The sequence below is a fragment of the Staurois parvus genome, unplaced genomic scaffold (assembly GCF_062004578.1).
Source record: "Staurois parvus isolate SC_StPar_1 unplaced genomic scaffold, SC_StPar_1.0 ptg000417l, whole genome shotgun sequence".
Classification (NCBI taxonomy): domain Eukaryota; kingdom Metazoa; phylum Chordata; class Amphibia; order Anura; family Ranidae; genus Staurois; species Staurois parvus.
In genome coordinates, this window is record NW_028318213.1 from 642,662 (window position 1) to 661,553 (window position 18,892).

The following is an 18,892-nucleotide window of genomic DNA, read 5'->3' on the forward strand; positions in this document are numbered from 1 at the left end:
GTCTCCAGGACTTCTCCAGAGCTTCCCCCATCCTCTGCAACTCTCTACCCCAATTTATCAGACTATCGCCTACTCTGCTCACTTTTAGGCGATCTCTGAAAAACTATCTCTTCAGGGAAGCCTATCCTGCCCTCAGCTAATAATGGAATCTTCTACTCCTCCTACCAGTCCATCCCCCACAGTTACTACCTTTTGTACCACTAGCCCCTCCCTCCTTGTAAGCGCCCAGGATCAGGCCCTCCTATCCCTCTTGTATTGAACTGTATTGTTGCTGTATTGTCTCCCGTTATATTGTAAGTGTACAATCCAAACGCACACGTTCCTGTGTTAAAAATGGCGGTGTGTATAAGTGGGTGCTGCAGCGACCGTCGGCTGGAACTGAACAAAATCAGCGAGGATAAAATGTCCCCAGCACACCGAGGATCACCAATACGGGGCCAAAGGTTTTAATAAACCATCACATAGTTACAGCAAGGCAACGTTTCGGAGTCTCGCAGGACCTCTTCATCAGGCATGTGACAAATTGTGATAGAAACTGGAGAACTATTTAAGAAAACCATCCACCAATCAGAGTGAAGTGAAATGAGCTTGGCCCCGCCCCATGATGTCATGTTCCCTCCAAAAATGTATTCAAATCAATGGAAACAGAAACATTACAAACTGAGAAAATAAATAAAACAATAATCAGATGTACATAAACTGCATTCCCGGGGATATAAACATGGTGGTCACATGTGGATCATGGTACTCCCCAGATTGGAATAAAGTGTCAGCTGAAAGCAGCGCTGGGTTCTGGAAACAACCACCAGCAGCATATATGTCCCTGACAGAAGATAAAGACTGATGCCTAGAGATGTGGGGGGGTGTCTCCGACTGCCAAGTGAGCTGCAATGGGGACACCTACAGTGGTCCTATTAGTGCAGCGGCCGACAGTTTCATAGCGACACATGTCACCTGCATGCACCATGAGAGTTCACTACTCACGCATGCGCTCAAAGACATTCCTGCACCGACCGCCATTATCATGGAAACCCATGACGTCGGTGCCGGGAAGGACAAGGCGGAGGTAAGTTACCGGCGTCATAGAAACACATGGGGCCGACGCCACACAAACCAATGGATGGGCGGGTGGGGTTGCAGAGATGAGCTGTGAAGAAAAAGAAGAACAGAAAGGAAATAGATTTAGGGCCAGTTCACACCACATGCGTTTCAGTTACCCTCCATCTGCATCCAAAGATAAAGTATTATACTGTACATGGTGGTCAATGTCATAGTTCACACCAGCGCTCGCAGTTCCAGTGTGTTCCAGCTGCAGATAAAAAGCAGAACAGGACGCATCTCACTCATACAGAGCTGCACTGGAACACGGCAAAACGCATCAAAATGCACCAAAAATGCACCGTAGCACACATTCCCATCTAAATTGAAAAACAGAGGGGGAAAAAACAGACTAGAATGCATAAAAAGCATCAAAAACGCACCAGATGTGCTAAAAACCATGTCAAAACGCACAGGCAAAAATGCATCTGGAACGCATCTCTACTATGTCTTCATAGTACGAACCGGCCCTGAGAATGATGATAATCAGTCCATGAATGGAGCTGGGGAGAGGTGGAAGAAAAGGGAGTGATAAAATGGAAAAGAAGGAATGTGTAGGTGAGGCAGCTCACCAGCTTGCAGAGAGAAGGAGAAAGCCGCTGTGAATAGTGCGAATGTGAAAAATCCAAACCAAAAGTTATCTACAAAACTATATACACTTCAATCATGAGGAATCATCCGAACCAAAGTTCATCTGCGATCCAAAAACCACAAATATGATGTGTTAGCATTAAGTCCCCTCGGTTGTGTTGTGTCCAGGTTATGGATCCAATCAGCTTCATGACGGAGGATGAAGTTGTCACGATCTCCTCCTCTCGCCGATCGACTGACGTGTTCGATGGTCATGCCCCTCAATTCATTTCCCTGGTGTCCTGCCGAAATAAAATGGACTGCTACGGGTTTGCTCAAATCAATGGGTTCACCTTTGGTACTCTTGACTAGAGCTGTCCTCATGTCACTCCTGTGTTTCTGAAATCTCCGCTTAAAGGGACCAAACGTTTTCCCCACATAAACTGGTGAGCCGGGCATTTCAGAATATAAACGCAGTGATCGGTGTTACAGTTCAGGAAACCCTGTATCTGGTAACGTTTCCCACTGTGGGGGGTGTGAAATATTCCCCACAGATCAATGAGTTGCATACATTACATTGTTAACACTTGTAGCAACCTTGTCTTTCTGAGAACTTGAATACTGTCCTGACACACTGTAGGTGTCCCCATTGCAGCTCACTTGGCAGTCGGAGACACCCCCCCACATCTCTAGGCATCAGTCTTTATCTGCTGTCAGGGACATATATGCTGCTGGTTGTTGTTTCCAGAACCCAGCGCTGCTTTCAGCTGACACTTTATTACAATCCGGGGAGTACCATGATCCACATGTGACCACCATGTTTATATCCCCGGGAATGCAGTTTATGTACATCTGATGATTGTTTTATTTATTTTTGCAGTTTGTAATGTTTCTGTTTTCATTGATTTGAATACATTTTTGAAGGGAACATGACATCATGGGGCGGGGCCAAGCTCATTTCACTTCACTCTGATTGGTGGATGGTTTTCTTAAATAGTTCTCTAGTTTCTCTCACAATTTGTCTCATGCCTGATGAAGGGGTCCTGCGAGACTCTGAAACGTTGCCTTGCTGTGACTATGTGATCAGATGTGACACTTCAGAGTCTCGCAGGACCCCTTCATCAGGCATGGGACGCTTTGGAGTCTCGCAGGACCCCTTCATCAGGCATGGGACGCTTTGGAGTCTCGCAGGACCCCTTCATCAGGCATGGGACGCTTCTGAGCCCCGTAGGACCCTTTCATCAGGCATGGGATGCTTCAGAGTCTTGCAGGACACCTTCATGAGCCATGGGACGCTTCAGAGTCTCGCAGGACCCCTTCATCAGGCATGGGACGCTTCGGAGTCTCGCAGGACCCCTTCATCAGGCATGGGACGGTTCTGAGCCTCATAGGACCTCTTCATCAGGCATGGGACGCTTCAGACTCTCGCAGGACCCCTTCATCAGGCATGGGACGCTTCAGAGTCTCGCAGGACCCCTTCATCAGGCATGGGACAGTTCTGAGCCTCATAGGACCCCTTCATCAGGCATGGGACGCTTCAGACTCTCGCAGGACCCCTTCATCAGGCATGGGACGGTTCTGAGCCTCGTAGGACCCCTTCATCAGGCATGGGATGCTTCAGAGTCTCGCAGGACCCCTTCATCAGGCATGGGATGCTTCTGAGCCTCGCAGGACCCCTTCATCAGGCATGGGACGCTTCTGAGCCTCGCAGGACCCCTTCATCAGGCATGGGAAGCTTCTGAGCCTCGTAGGACCCCTTCATCAGGCATGTGACGCTTCTGAGCCTCGCAGGACCCCTTCATCAGGCATGTGACGCTTCTAAGCCTCGTAGGACCCCTTCATCAGGCATGGGACGCTTCTGAGCCTCGTAGGACCCCTTCATCAGGCATGTGATGCTTCTGAGTCTCGCAGGACCCCTTCATCAGGCATGTGACGCTTCTGAGCCTCGTTGGACCCCTTCATCAGGCATGTGACACTTCTGAGCCTCGCAGGACCCCTTCATCAGGCATGTGACGCTTCTGAGGCTTGTAGGACCCCTTCATCAGGTATGTGACGCTTCTGAGCCTCGTAGGACCCCTTCATCAGGCATGGGACGCTTCTGAGCCTCGTAGGACCCCTTCATCAGGCATGGGGCGCTTCTGAGTCTTGCAGGACCCCTTCATCAGGCATGTGACGATTCTGAGCCTCGTAGGACCCCTTCATCAGGCATGGGACGCTTCTGAGCCTCATAGGACCCCTCAATCAGGCATGTGATGCTTCTGAGTCTTGCAGGACCCCTTCATCAGGCATGGGACGCTTCTGAGCCTCGTAGGACCCCTTCATCAGGCATGGGACGCTTCTGAGCCTCGTAGGACACCTTCATCAGGCATGTGACGCTTCTGAGCCTCGTAGGACCCCTTCATCAGGCATGTGACGCTTCTGAGCCTCGCAGGACCCCTTCATCAGGCATGTGACGCTTCTGAGCCTCGCAGGACCCCTTCATCAGGCATGTGACGCTTCTGAGCCTCGCAGGACCCCTTCATCAGGCATGGGACACTTCTGAGCCTTGCAGGACCCCTTCATCAGGCATGTGACGCTTCTGAGCCTCGCAGGACCCCTTCATCAGGCATGGGACACTTCTGAGCCTTGCAGGACCCCTTCATCAGGCATGTGATGCTTCTGAGCCTCGCAGGACCCCTTCATCAGGCATGGGATGCTTTGGAGTCTCGCAGGACCCCTTCATCAGGCATGCGATGTCACATACCTGATTAAGGGGTCCTGCGAGACTCTGAAACGTTGCCTTGCTGTGACTATGTGATGGTTTATTAAAACCTTTGGACCCGTATTGGTGATCCTCGGTGTGCTGGTGACATTTTTCCTTGTTATATTGTAAAGTGCTGAGCAAACTGTTGGCGCCATAAATCCTGTATAATAATAATAATCAGGACTGAGGAATAGGATAGGCAGCATAGGCAGTCTTCAAGGGATCCCAGATCCCTAACAAATGGAATCAGTTACATCAGCATCAGGGACAAGATAGTTGCTGTTGATCCAGGACTGATTCATGTTGATAAATGCCAGCTGGTCAGCGGAGTCTGTGGACAGACGCACTCTTTTATCCGTCACAAAACCTCCAGCAGCACTGAATGTCCGTTCGGAAAGCACGCTGGGTGCAGGACAGGTCAGTAGCTGGATGGCATATTGAGAAAGTTCTGGCCAGTGATCCATCCTCAAGACCCAGTAACCCAGTGGATGTTCAGTTGGAAAGGTCTCCAAGTCTGCTCTTGCCCCTAGATAATCCTGCACCATATGATGCAGACCCTGCCGATGGGTGCTTAAACCTAACAGTCCTGGGCACTGAGGACTAATGCCGGCCATAGACGGTTTGAAAATCGGCGGATTTTCGCTCTGTTAGTGGGTTAATTGGTCGGCCGATGTTCGGGTTTTTTGCACTTTTGGATTATCAGCCATGTTGGAAAATTTGTGGAAAACGGACGATTTTTGCGGCAATGATGGCCAAATCGGACGATCGTTTTAACAAAAAAAATATGCTCATGAGCCGTGACCTGCAAGGAGCAGAAGTCTGGCTGTTATATGGGGTTATCTTCATGACTTAGTCAGCCGATTTGTGTAAGTGGTGGTGGTAACGTCAGCTTAACGAACAAACGATTTTTTGTTTATCGTTTGTTAAATCACTTGATTTTCAACTCGTGTATGGCCGGTATAAAGAACTGTTTGAAGGCTGTGACCCCGCCCCATCTGTGACCTCGCCCCATCTGTGACCCCGCCCCATCTGTGACCTCCCTCCATGAGCTGATCTAAATGTATAACACAACACAACTCTTCTCCGCCCCAATTAGGAACTGATAAGGATCACATGAATTGGGGGGATGTTTCTCCAACACAGACCAGAGTGAAGAGCAACAAGAGGTGAGAATCAACCAACACAAACAGACCAAAATATATACACTATTTGTTCTGAGGTTTGTAGAAGTCTATGCGTTGCTGAAGTTCCAGTTTGGAGTGGAGATGAGAGCAGCAATTTCCCCAGAGATGGCAGAAGTCTATGCGTTGCTGAAGTTCCAGTTTGGAGTGGAGATGAGAGCAGCAATTTCCCCAGAGATGGCAGAAGTCTATGCGTTGCTGAAGTTCCAGTTTGGAGTGGAGATGAGAGCAGCAATTTCCCCAGAGATAGCAGAAGTCTATGCGTTGCTGAAGTTCCAGTTTCGAGTGGAGATGAGAGCAGCAATTTCCCCAGAGATGGCAGAAGTCTATGCGTTGCTGAAGTTCCAGTTTGGAGTGGAGACGAGAGCAGAAATTTCCCCAGAGATGGCAGAAGTCTTTGCGTTGCTGAAGTTCCAGTTTGGAGTGGAGATGAGAGCAGCAGTTTCCCCAGAGATAGCAGAAGTCTATGCGTTGATGAAGTTCCAGTTTAGAGTGGAGATGAGAGCAGCAATTTCACCAGAGATGGCAGAAGTCTATGCGTTGCTGAAGTTCCAGTTTGGAGTGGAGATGAGAGCAGCAATTTCCTCAGAGATGGCAGAAGTCTATGCGTTGCTGAAGTTCCAGTTTGGAGTGGAGATGAGAGCAGCAATTTCCCCAGAGATGGCAGAAGTCTATGCGTTGCTGAAGTTCCAGTTTAGACTTCCACTGATTTTGGTCGCTTCCAACAATTGTTTGGTTTAGGGCCCCACCAACACTCAAGGCACTATTTTATTTATTTTGTACCCTTTACTCATTCACAAGGGGGGGCAGCATCAGGGCGCTCCCTTTTATATAAAGGGGTACACTTATGCTAATGACCCCCCTGCCCGCAGACACCCATCAGGCCAGGATTGTGGGGAAGAGGCCCTTGTCCCCATGCTGAGAGCACATGGCCTGGTAAGGCCCAGAGAGGGGAGGGCCGCTCATCCATCCCCCCCTTTCTGGCCTGCCAGGCCTGCGCTCAGATAAAGGGTCTGGTAGGAGGTTAGGAGGGACCCCACACTTTTTCCACCTATTTTTTTGGGGGTGGGGTTCCCTTTAAGGCCTAAGTGCTTGGTATGGCTTTTAGAGGGAACCTCATGCACATTAAAAAATAAATTTCACTTTGGGGTCCTTCCTAACCTTCCCACCAGACCCAAAGGGTCTGGTAAGGATTAGGGGGACCCCACACTTTTTTTTTTTTTTTTTTTTTTTTTTTTTTTTTTAATATAAATGTCAGTTGTGCTGCGGCAGGCTCTATACATTGTACAGATGTGCAACTTTGCAGGTAGATTATGGGGACCCCCCAGGAATGATAATAAAGTTTTTAATTTGTTTTGTTTTTTTTACTTTAAGCAATGAAAAAATGACTGTCCTTTTAAAACGGTACTTTTTGAATTTTTTTTTCACTGATTCCTGTCCCTCAGGGCCGTCCCCGAGTCCCCATACCACTTCTGGGGCCAATAACTGGCATAAAAGCCTTCAGAATGGTCACTTTTCAATGTACAACTTCCAGTCCCATAGACTTGCATTGAGTTCAAAGATGGCGGTTCAACTTTCCTCAAGTTTGAATGTTTGACCGCGAACTGAACAGGGGGGTGTTGGACCCGTCACTACTTATTACATGTCTGTGTCCTTCTGTACAAGAATTCTAAGTCCTCATGCACACGGGACGTTGTTACAGCGGCTGTTTTTGGCTTTTGATGATTTTTTCTCCATCCAGTAAACCCCCCAGCATGTTCTCCTCGGTGTCCGTACACACAGAGACTGGAATCAGCGTTTTCTGGCTGGAAATAAAATCAAAACTAGCGGGCTTCTAGATAAATGTTTTAGCTGTAAAAACGCTCTAATGCTGAAAAACGTAGAAAAATGCAGTAAATTGCAGCAAACCAGTGTTTTTTGAACTTTTTTTTTTTACCAAAAAAACCTTGAAAAACAGCAAAACGTTGCTAAATGCTAATGCAAAAACGCTAAAAAAACTCCGGTATTTAAAGTGACTTTACACAGCTAATGTTACCAGCGTTATCACCCCCCCCCCCCCCCAGTGTGCATGGAGCCTTCTAGCTATGTGTCTCAGTCCCAGCCTCCCCCCGTGTAGGAATGTACACCTCGCCCCGTGTAGGAGGGTACAGAACGGGTCACACTGGTTATTATTATTATTATTATTACATGGAGTTTATATAGCGCCAAAGGGTTTGCTCAGCGCTGTACAATAGAGGGGGGGACAATACATGGCACAGTACAACAATAACAAACAACGTACGAGGGGTAAGAGGGCCCTACTCTTTCAAGCTTACAATCTAGGAGGGAGGGGGTAGTGGTACAGTAGGGAGTGGCTGTGGGGAATGGAGTGGTGGGAGGAATGAGGGAGAATGGCCGTTAGGTGAGGGTGGGGTAGGCTTCCCTGAAGAGATGGGTTTTGAGGGAGCGCCTGAATGTGGGGGGGAAGGCGACAGTCTGGATTGGGGCAGTGAGTTCCAGAGGATGGGGGAGGACCTGGAGAAGTCTTGCAGTCGTGCATGGGAGGCGGAGACCAGGGAGCAGGATAGAAGGAGGTCCAGTGAGGAGCGAAGGGTACGGGTAGGGCGGTACTTGGGGATCAGGTTGGTGAGGTAGTCAGGGGCAGTGTTGTGAACGGCTTTGTAGGTCAGGGTTAGAAGTTTAAATTTGATGCGTTGGGCAATTGGGAGCCACTGGAGGGAGAGGCAGAGGGGGGTGGCAGAGGTGGAGCGGTTGGTGAGGTGGATGAGTCTAGCCGCTGAGTTCAGGATGGTCTGAAGCGGGGAGAGCTTGCACTGGGGTAGGCCGGTGAGGAGGGAGTTGCAGTAGTCCAGGCGTGAGATAATCAGGGAGTGTACGAGTAGTTTAGTGGTGTCTGGGGTAAGGGAGGTGCATATTTTGGCGATGTTGCGGAGGTGGAGCCTGCATGTGTTTGTAAGTGATTTGACATGAGGTTGGAAGGAGAGATTCGAGTCAAGAATGACGCCAAGGACTTTAGCTTGCGGGGCGGGAATGATAGTGGAGTTGTTGGTGATGATGGATAGGATGGGGGGAGGGGGTGTGGGCAGGGGGAAAGACGAGGGGCTCTGTTTTGGAGAGGTTAAGCTTGAGGAAATGTAGCGACATCCAGTCTGAGATGTCGTTTAGGAGGTGAGTGATGCGGGCGGAGATAGTGGGGGTGAGGTGGGGGGTGAAGAGGTAAATTTGAGTGTCGTCAGCGTAGAGGTGGTAGTTGAAGCCGTGGGAGTGTATGAGTTTGCCCAGGGAGGAGGTGTAGATGGAGAAGAGAAGGGGTCCAAGGACAGAGCCTTGGGGGACCCCAACAGAGAGGGGGAGGTGGCACCGTTGTAGGTGACGCTGAAGGAGCATAGGGATAGGTAGGATGAGAACCAGGAGAGAGCGGTATCTCTGAAGTCAAGGGAGAGTAGTTTATTAAGGAGGAGGGGGTGGTCAACTGTGTTGAAGGCCGCGGAGAAGTCCAGGAGAAGGAAGACAGAGTAGTCGCCCTTGGCTTTGGCGTTTAGAAGGTCGTTAGTGATTTTGAGGAGGGCAGTTTCAGTGGAGTGTAGGGGACGGAAGCCGGACTGTAATGGGTCAAGGAGGTTCTTGTCAATAAGGTGGGCGCTTAGGCGATCAAAGACTATGTACTCAAGGAGCTTGGAGGTGAGTGGCAGCAGGGAGATGGGTCTGAGGTTGTTGGGGTCCGCGGGATCCAGGGAGGGCTTTTTGAGGATGGGGGAGATATGCTCGTACTTTAGGGGGGAGGGGAATGCGCCAGTAGAGAGGGAGAGATTGAAGATGTGGGTGAGGGAGTGGATGAGGGAAGAGGGGGGTGACCGGAGGAGTTGAGAGGGGATAGGGTCCAGGGGGCAGGTAGTGAGGCAGGCTTCTGAGAGGACCTTGGCAACTTCCTCAGTGGTGACAGGGCTGAGGGAGTGCAGTGCAGGGGGGGTTATGGTGGGCGGGGCCTTGGGAGAGGTGGGAGGCAGTGCGGTTGTGAGGGAAGAGGAGGAGGGAGATGAGGGGGTGATGGGGGGGAGGCTAGGTGGGGAGGTATATTGCGAGTTGACAATGTCCTTACGCATAGCGTCAATCTTGTTGTGGAAATGGGTGGCAATCTCGTGGGCAGTGAGTGAGGTACTGAGCGGAGGAGGGAGGGGAGAGAGCAGGGAGTTGAAGGAGGAGAAGAGTCGGCGAGGGCAGGAGGAGAGGGTGTTGATCAGGTTAACAAAGTAGGCCTGCTTGGTGGCGTGGAGGGAGGAGGTGTAAGTGAGGAAGGCAGATTTGTAGAGGGAGAATGCATGAGGGGACCTGGTTTTGCGCCATAGTCTCTCTAGCACGCGACTGCGACGTTTGGGGCATTTAGTGCTGTCATTCTGCCATGGTTGAAGTGGCCTAGGTTTGATGATGCGTGTTAGGGGTGCCAGAGAGTCTAGGGCAGCTGACAGTGAGTCGTTGTACAAGGTGGTGGCTATGTCAGGACATGACAGTGAGAGGATGCTGGTGGAGGAATTGGGAAGTATCCGGGTTGTTGTCATTGATGGGGATATTGAAGTCCCCAAGGATGATGGTCGGTAGCTCAGAGGAGAGGAAGAAGGGAAGCCAGGCGGTGAAGTTGTCCAGGAAGAGGGGTATGGACCCAGGAGGTCTGTAGATCACTGCGATCCTTTAGGGGGGTGGGTGAGAAGAGTTGGATGCAGTGCGCCTCAAAGGAGATAAAGGATAGAGAGGGTGGGTTAGGGAGAACCAGGAAGGTGCTCAGCGGTGATAGGAGCAAGCTGACACCACCTCCTCTGCGATCGCTCAGTCTTGGCGAATGGGTCCAGATGAGACCTCCATGGGTGAGTGCCACAGGGGAAGTGGAGTCAGTGGCCTGTACCGTACCCAGGTTTTGGTACGGAGTGTAAGACTTTCACTTTCATTTCTCTCTTCCGCTCTCAGCGATGGCGTCTTCTGATCTGAGGAAGGAGCTGGAATGTTCCATCTGTCTGGAATTTTATACAGATCCTGTAACCCTGAGATGTGGACACAACTTCTGTCGGGACTGTATTGGCCGTGTGTTGGATACACAGAAGGGGTCTGGAGGTTATTCCTGTCCTGAATGTAATCAAAGCTTCAAGAAACGTCCTGTCCTTCAGAAGAATTGGAAGCTACGTAATATAGTGGAGAACTTCCAGTCTACCCATCCAGAGCAGCAGGAGCCTGGGGTCTTCTGTACTCGCTGTATTCACACTCCTGTACCGGCTGTGAAATCCTGTCTGATGTGTAAAGCTTCTCTGTGTGACAACCACCTGAGAGTCCACAGCAAGTCACCAGAACACGTCCTATGTGATCCCACTACTTCCCTGAAGGACAGGAAATGCTCCATCCATAAGAAGATCTTGGAGTATTACTGCACTGAGGACTCCACCTGTATCTGTGTGTCCTGCAGCCTGGATGGAGAACATCGGGGACACCAGGTGGAGATTCTGGAGCAGGCCTCTGAGATGAAGAAGAAGAAACTGAGGAATGTTCTGCAGAAACTGATGACAGAGAGAGCGGAGACGGAGAAAAGAGTCCAGAGTCTGCAGGAACGCAGGAGGAAAGTACAAGGAAAAGCATATGATGAAACCAAGAGAGTCCCTGCCTTGTTCAGAGACCTCAGGAGACGTCTGGAAGACCTGGAGAAAAGAGTCCTGAGGGACATCTCCAGGTGGGCAGAGCGGGTCTCCCGTCCCATGTTTTATTATATTCGGGATCTGGAAATAAAGAAGGAGGAGCTGTCCAGGAAGATGAGGGACATTGAGGAGCTGTGTAACATGACGGATCCACTGACTGTCCTACAGGAATCAGACACAGGTGACTTGTGTGATACTGAGGGTGGAGATGAGGACAGAGAGAGACATGAGAACCTCCTCCATGATGGAGGGGATGGGGATGTGGGGGGGATCTTACACACATTACACACGGGTTTATCTGATATCATGTCTGGGGTCAATGTACAGAAATGTACAGGCACATATGTTGCTCCACATTCTACTACAAAGGGCAAAGGTCCCATCAATGCTCCACCATCCAGGCCAGACCCCCAACCCTCCCCCACTGGAGGACCAAATATTGGGGCTGTACAGCAAACATGGGGGGTGTCAGGGGTTACAGACATATTACTGGATGTGAGGACAGCTGGTAATCATCTACATATATCAGATGACGGGAAAACTGCATCCTGGTCATCATCACATCAGAATCAGCCAGAAACACCAGAGAGGTTCCAGGATTGTCCTCAGGTGATGAGCAGTCAGAGCTTCTCCTCCGGGAGACATTACTGGGACGTGGATGTCGGGGGGTCAGAGTACTGGAGAGTCGGGATGTGTTACACCAATATAGACAGGAGAGGAGGTCAGTCAGTGATTGGATGTAATAAGAAGTCCTGGGGGTTGGAGGTGTTGTGGAATGATGAGTACTCAGTGATACATGACAGTAATAGGACCCCATTCCCTGGCGGTGTCTCCAGTACCAGAGTCAGGATAGATCTGGATTATGAGGCCGGGCGGATCTCCTTCTATGATCTGTGTGACCCGATCCGACACCTCCACACCATCACCACCACCTTCACTCAGCCCCTCCATGCTGGGGTAGGTGTATGGGTAGGTTGTATAAACATATGTGGGAGGAGCCAGGAGTGAGAGATCCGCCCAGAGACATCACAAGGGGGATGATCTGATTGGTGATTGGTGCAATACTCAGCCAATAGGAGGAAGGGCAGGAAACAGGAGTGAGTTGTGGAGAAAGCTGCAGGTTCCGGGGCTGTCATCTTCATCCTAAACCTCACTTCACTTCCTAGTGTGTCACTGACCAGGAACAAGCATGCAGGAGGTCCGAGTGTTCTGCCTTCACTGGCTGATTGCTTGTTGTGGATCAGTGACACCCTAAGTAGTGTAGCCTGGATGGAGATGATAGCCCTGGAGCCGACACCTTCCCAGTGTATCTGTAGCCACAATGTGTGTTTTCAGTTTTGGATGGAGTGTGGAAGGATTAGAGCCCCTGTCAGTTTTTCCTGCTATCCAGGACTCTGTCAGAATGGTTTCCTTTCACTTCCTGTCCTGCTGATAACAATTTCCCCGACAGGAAGTGAGGGGAAGTCTCTCTGTATTGGAGCCCTGCATAGCAGGACCATCCTGGCTAGACATGAGCACCACCAACACATTTCTTTTCCTTCACTTCCTTTCATTTCATTTCCCTCCATTTTCCGGTTTTGGAATTTGTTTAGTTTTGTTTTGTTTCAAATTCAGAAAATTCAAATCTAATTCAAAAAGTATTGAATCAGCATTCAGATGTATTCTATTCAAAATTCTAATGTTGGAAAACTGTTATATTCGTTGTATTCTATTCAACTAAATTCAGAAATATAAAGTAATAAATTTGAGAAAATTTATTCTAAACAAAATTTGAATTTCAGAGCACAGTTATATTCTATTTATTCTTTTCTTTTATTTCATATTCCTTTCTATTTTATCCTTTTATTTTATATTCTATTCTGTTTTACTCTATTATTTTTTCATTTATTCTGAACTTTGATTTGGAATGCAAGGAAGCGCACCTGCCTAGTCCTGGGAGACAATGTATGTCACAGGATTGGTTTGCTCTCGGTGTCTCACCTGAGGCCACGCCAATCACTGGGTGTATGGAGGGCATACAGCCACTGGAATGCTCCACACAGAACCCCGCCCCTCCTCTCTAATCCAAGCTAAGACTCCGCCTCCCTCCATTCTGAGATGGATCTTTGTAACGATCGATGTGCACCCAGCATGCTGATCCTTCCTCTATATTCCAATGACGGCTCATTCTTCTCATCTCTATTGAATGTCACAAATATTTCCTATAACCAGGAAGTGATGCAGCGCTACTCTGATAATGAGATTGATACGGATACTATATAAATATATCCATAGAAATGACACCATGTATAAAGGTGACACCATGTGCAACAAACACACAAACCGTGACCTCCAGGGATCTAGAATCGGTGACCCGACCCTCCAGGGATCTATAATCGGTGACCCGACCCTCCGGGGATCTCTAATCGGTGACCCGACCCTCCGGGGATCTCTAATCGGTGACCCGATCCTCCGGGGATCTCTAATCGGTGACCCGACCCTCCGGGGATCTCTAATCGGTGACCCGACCCTCCGGGGATCTCTAATCGGTGACCCGACCCTCCGGGGATCTCTAATCGGTGACCCGACCCTCCGGGGATCTCTAATCGGTGACCCGATCCTCCGGGGATCTATGATCAGTGACCCGATCCTCCAGGGATCTATAATCGGTGACCCGATCCTCCGGGGATCTATAATCGGTGACCCGATCCTCCGGGGATCTATGATCGGTGACCCGATCCCCGGGGATCTATAATCGGTGACCCAATCCTCTGGGGATCTATGATCAGTGACCCGATCCTCAATGGATCCCAAGTGTACGCAGTGAATGTTGAACCCCTCAGAAGATGGGAATGTCAGATGGAAGCAATACTAATGGTACGGTATAATTGTAGCAGATATAAGAAGCGCCACAGAAAATACAAAACAAATCACATAATAAGCAGCACCTCTAACCAAAAAAGGTAAAATAGTGTACAAATAAAAAGTGCGCTAATTATTCACAAAACATGCAAGGATAAATAATAAGAATATAAATAAATTCATAAATATAAACATAAGTCCGGCCCCCATAACAGTGATAGTCCAATACAACTTAATGTCAATCTTGAAAACAACCCCCCCCCCCCCCCCGTGTGCAAATCCGACACCAGATGACGGGAATCCCCTCACCAGAGCTATATGCTGATTATATTATAAACCAGCATGATGGCATGTTGCTCTGGGAGCGATGATCTGCAGGATATCCCAGGAACAGCAACCAATAGTGATCCAATCAGCACATAGGGAACAGCTAAGCAGCAAATGATCTTCCAATAACATGGGCAAAGCTGGAGGAATCAGAAGAGATATGATGGTGCAGGACGTTTAATACCAGTAAAATGTTATTAGTAACGTATAACACTCACCAGGAAGGTGTCCAGCCGACACCAGCAATGACACCTCTATAATGCCACATCCACAAGGGAAAAACCAAGGGACGAACCTCCTGCACCGCGATCACACAGCCGACACCAGCAATGACACCTCTATAATGCCACATCCACGAGGGAAAAACCAAGGGATGAACCTCCTGCACCGCGATCACACAGCCGACACCAGCAATGACACCTCTATAATGCCACATCCACGAGGGAAAAACCAAGGGAGGAACCTCCTGCACCGCGATCACACAGCCGACACCAGCAATGACACCTCTATAATGCCACATCCACGAGGGAAAAACCAAGGGACGGACCTCCTGCACCGCGATCACACAGCCGACAGCTGGGAGGAACATTCCAACGTCATGTCCACTAGGGCCGCCTCCTCACCTCACCCCTTCAGTCTCCTTCAGTCTCCTCCTCACCTCGCCCCTTCAGTCTCCTCCTCACCTCGCCCTTCAGTCTCCTCCTCACCTCCCCCCTTCAGTCTCCTCCTCACCTCCCCCCTTCAGTCTCCTCCTCACCTCCCCCCTTCAGTCTCCTCCTCACCTCCCCCTTTCAGTCTCCTCCTCACCTCGCCCCTTCAGTCTCCTCCTCACCTCGCCCCTTCAGTCTCCTCCTCACCTTGCCCCTCCAGTCTCCTCCTCACCTCATCTCTTCAGTCTCCTCTCACATTACTAACCTACTAAGTAACATATCGGCATGGATGTCACTCCACGTCCTCAATCTTTCCAAAACTGAGCTCTTAGTATTTCCTCCAGCCCGTACCCCCACCCATGACTTCTCCATATTAAAATAAATATTTTTTTTATCATTTTTATCATTTTTCTTGAGTATTTTTAGGTATTTTCATTTATTCCTGTTTAGTATCCTATATTAATATGCATTATATTGGATTTTAGCCCTGTTTAAGCAGTATTTAGTATCCTATATGCATTTTAATGGCTTTTAGTGTATTTTATTCAATTTTTAATGTCATTCTATTCATTTTTATTTCATGCTAATCATTTATCTCATGGGGTTTTTAATTTTGTTCTCTATATTTCATTATGATATTCTTATTATGCTGTTTATTCTTTTACTGACCTGTTTTAGAATATTGTATGCCCCATTATTAATATGATGTTTTTTTGCCATAGAGCGGTATATGCACATTATCTTTCCCCACTGAGAAATCACTATGTTTGGGCATTCTGCATATAGATCAGCAAATGACCCCATCAGCATGCCCACTATGCACCCTGCCGCATCGCTGCTTTGTTTTTTTCCTCACTTATATGAGGTTTGCCAACTGTCACAATCATTCCAGTGACAGGTCTTCAGACTGTACATATATTTACCGGACTATGGCAAAATGGCGCTCACGGCCATTTCCACTCTCCGGCAATGTGGCATGGGCGAACCACGCATGCGTCAGCCATTACCTAACAAGCCGCACGTACCGCGCATGCGCGAAGTGCAGGAAGATGGTGCGAGCTCACTGCACATGTGCCAGCGTCTTATGATCGTTTCCATTGACACTGTGTATGTATATATATATATATTAGACATGACACACGGCACTGGCGTGATGACTATCCCTTTCTGAGGAAGTACAATTGTACAACTTCAGAGGGGCCATTACGCCGTGACGTCTTTCTACTGGCTCCTATCATAGGTCCGGTGGCCATATTTTTATTGTATATGGTCAGTATACCTTTGCCTGTATACTTTTTTATGTCCTTAACCACGTGGATTAATAAATTAATTTTAAAAATACTACACTATGGGCCATTTTATGTTGGCTCCCCAGTGAGCCAACATTAATTTCTAGAGCCCATATTTCAAGGCATAGGAGCCACATCACTTATGACACCAGTCCACCAGTCCAGAGGAGAACACTAGTTCCGCTGTGAGCTGACCAGGATCCTGCCCATCCACCTAAGAGGCTTCTACATTGATGCCCGGTGTTTAACACCAAGGGAGACGATTGTTTGGCTGCCCAATACCCAGAGGGGGAGAGTCCATTAAGACTGCCCAGCTCATCCATCCCATCCCATGAGGGGGACCTCTGGTTATATTGATGATATGAAAGATACGCATCTGGTGAGTGTGTATTTTTACTATTTATCACCACGCCACCGGAACGTGAAGTCAACTCCTGTACCTAGCACCTACCACCAACTGTCACCAATTATATCATTATTATATTATTTTACTGATCTATTATTTTACTATTATTTTACTATTATTTTATCATTTATCATTTATTACCAGACTGAAGTATATATCTTTTAGCTCTGCACTTTATAATTGTGTATTTTATGAGGTGTTATTGTGGTGACCTTTTTTGTGCCATAACTTCTATATTATTAAGCGATCACTGATTCCATTTATTGCATAGTGAGTAAAGAAACCTTATGGGTCTGGTCACCCCAACCACGACCCCCCCACCCCTCCCAATCTACACAATCCCAGGAGGGAGAGCTTTGCAGTAGAAGTGGATTCACTTGGGAGTGGAGAGGGGCATATGTAGCATAAGTAATAAAGAGAGGGTAATAATCCGTTGCTCGAGTCACTAGAAATTGTAGAAAAGTCTGGAAATGTATTGATGATGAATAGATGATGTCATTAGTCTACTATTACACGGTAAATCTCGGTAGATATGAAATGATCCCAGCCAAGCCCAATACTTATAAATGTAGATGGAGATTCCTTAGCTGTAGGTATCAGCTCCTCCATTCCCTCTGTTCTGTTTATACATCTGAACCATTCTTTTAGTGAGGGGACGAGTGGGGAACCCCAGTGTGCCGGTATACAGGCCCTTGCTGCGTTCACCAGATCCATCACTAGTGACTTATGGTAGGCCCGACTAGATGAGGAGGAGGAGTGCAGTAGGTATTCAGCAGGTAAGTACTCTAGTGAGTCAGAGGTAACTTGGTGAATCAGTGTGTGAACTTTCATCCAGAAAGTTAGAATTTTTGAGCATTTCCACCAGATATGTAAGAGAGTTCCTAGGGATTGTTGACATCGCCAACATTTGTCTGGAACCATCGGATTCATTTTGTGTAATCTATCTGGTGTTCTGTACCATCTGGACAACAGTTTGTAATTCGTTTCCTGGGTCGATACATTGACTGTTCCTTTGTGCGCTGTGTGAAAGATTTGTTCCCATTTCTCAGGAGAAAGTTCAGTTTGTAGGTCTGTAGACCACTTTGGACACGCTAACCCTGAATCGGCCGATATATGAGCATCTAGGAGAGTATGCACAGTGGAAATGACATGTTGTCGTGTAGCGGTTTTCAAGCAAAGTTTTTCGAGTGTTGTCAGACTACAAGACATAGACATCAAGTATGGAGCAGATGTGAGAAAGTGGTGAAGCTGGAGGGTATGTCCACGGGGAGAGTTTTATTGCCGGCTGTTGTGAAGTGAAGTACGCTCGATCCCTTAGCTTTCTGGCATGAAAGCACTGATGGGCCCGGATGACTGAATTTGATGAGAGGTCCGGTATAAATCTTGGTGTCATACCTGGTTGAAAATCTGGATTCATTCTGATAGGGGTCATAGGGCCCGGGATCGAGGAGATTTCAGTACGCTTACATGCTGCGTGAAAGGTGAGAATGGTCGGTTTGATCAAAGGGGGCGCTTGGATAGCAGAAAGAAGGTGTTTGCTAGCTAGGCATGGAATCGCCTGCAAGGGTACATCCATAAAGGAGGCTTCCGGACTAATCCAATCTTTTATTGTACCATGGACATGCCAGTCTACTATTCTGGATATATGGCACGCCCAGTAGAATTTCGTAAGATTGGGGAGTCCTATTCCTCCTAACTGCTTGGGTAGTGTCAGCTGGCTATAGCTAATACGTGGGGTTTTCCCACACCAAAGGAACCGTGAGCATATCCTCTGGTAGGCTTTTAGGAAGCTCTGGGGGATTCCAATTGGTACGGTCTGTAGGATATACAAAAGGCGCAGAAGCACATTCATTTTAAAAATTGCCGCTCTCCCAAACCAGGAAAACTTGGGTTTGTCTCATCTTTTAAGATCTTCTGTCACAGTGCATAAAAGCAGAACATGATTTCTTGTGAATAATTCATTGAGGCATTTTGGCAACTGGATACCAAGGTACATGATGGCCTCCGGTTGCCAAGAGAAGGGGAAATTGTCTCTGCAAAGCTTAACCATGGCCGCTGGCAGGGTAATGTTCACAGCATGAGATATGCCGAAATTGATTTTAACCCCTACCC

At 48.3% G+C, this 18,892-nt stretch overlaps 1 protein-coding gene across 1 annotated transcript; it reads left to right on the forward strand.

Annotated features, from left to right (window-relative positions):
- The first annotated feature begins 853 nt into the window (after window positions 1–853).
- LOC149454760 (uncharacterized) lies at window positions 854–12,834 on the forward strand. The gene is made up of 3 exons (XM_089687081.1): window positions 854–1,066; window positions 1,858–2,026; window positions 11,518–12,834. The coding sequence occupies exons 1-3, from the start codon at window positions 854–856 to the stop codon at window positions 12,273–12,275; spliced, it is 1,140 nt and encodes a 379-aa protein (XP_089543207.1). The 3' UTR covers window positions 12,276–12,834.
- The last annotated feature ends 6,058 nt before the right edge of the window (window positions 12,835–18,892 follow it).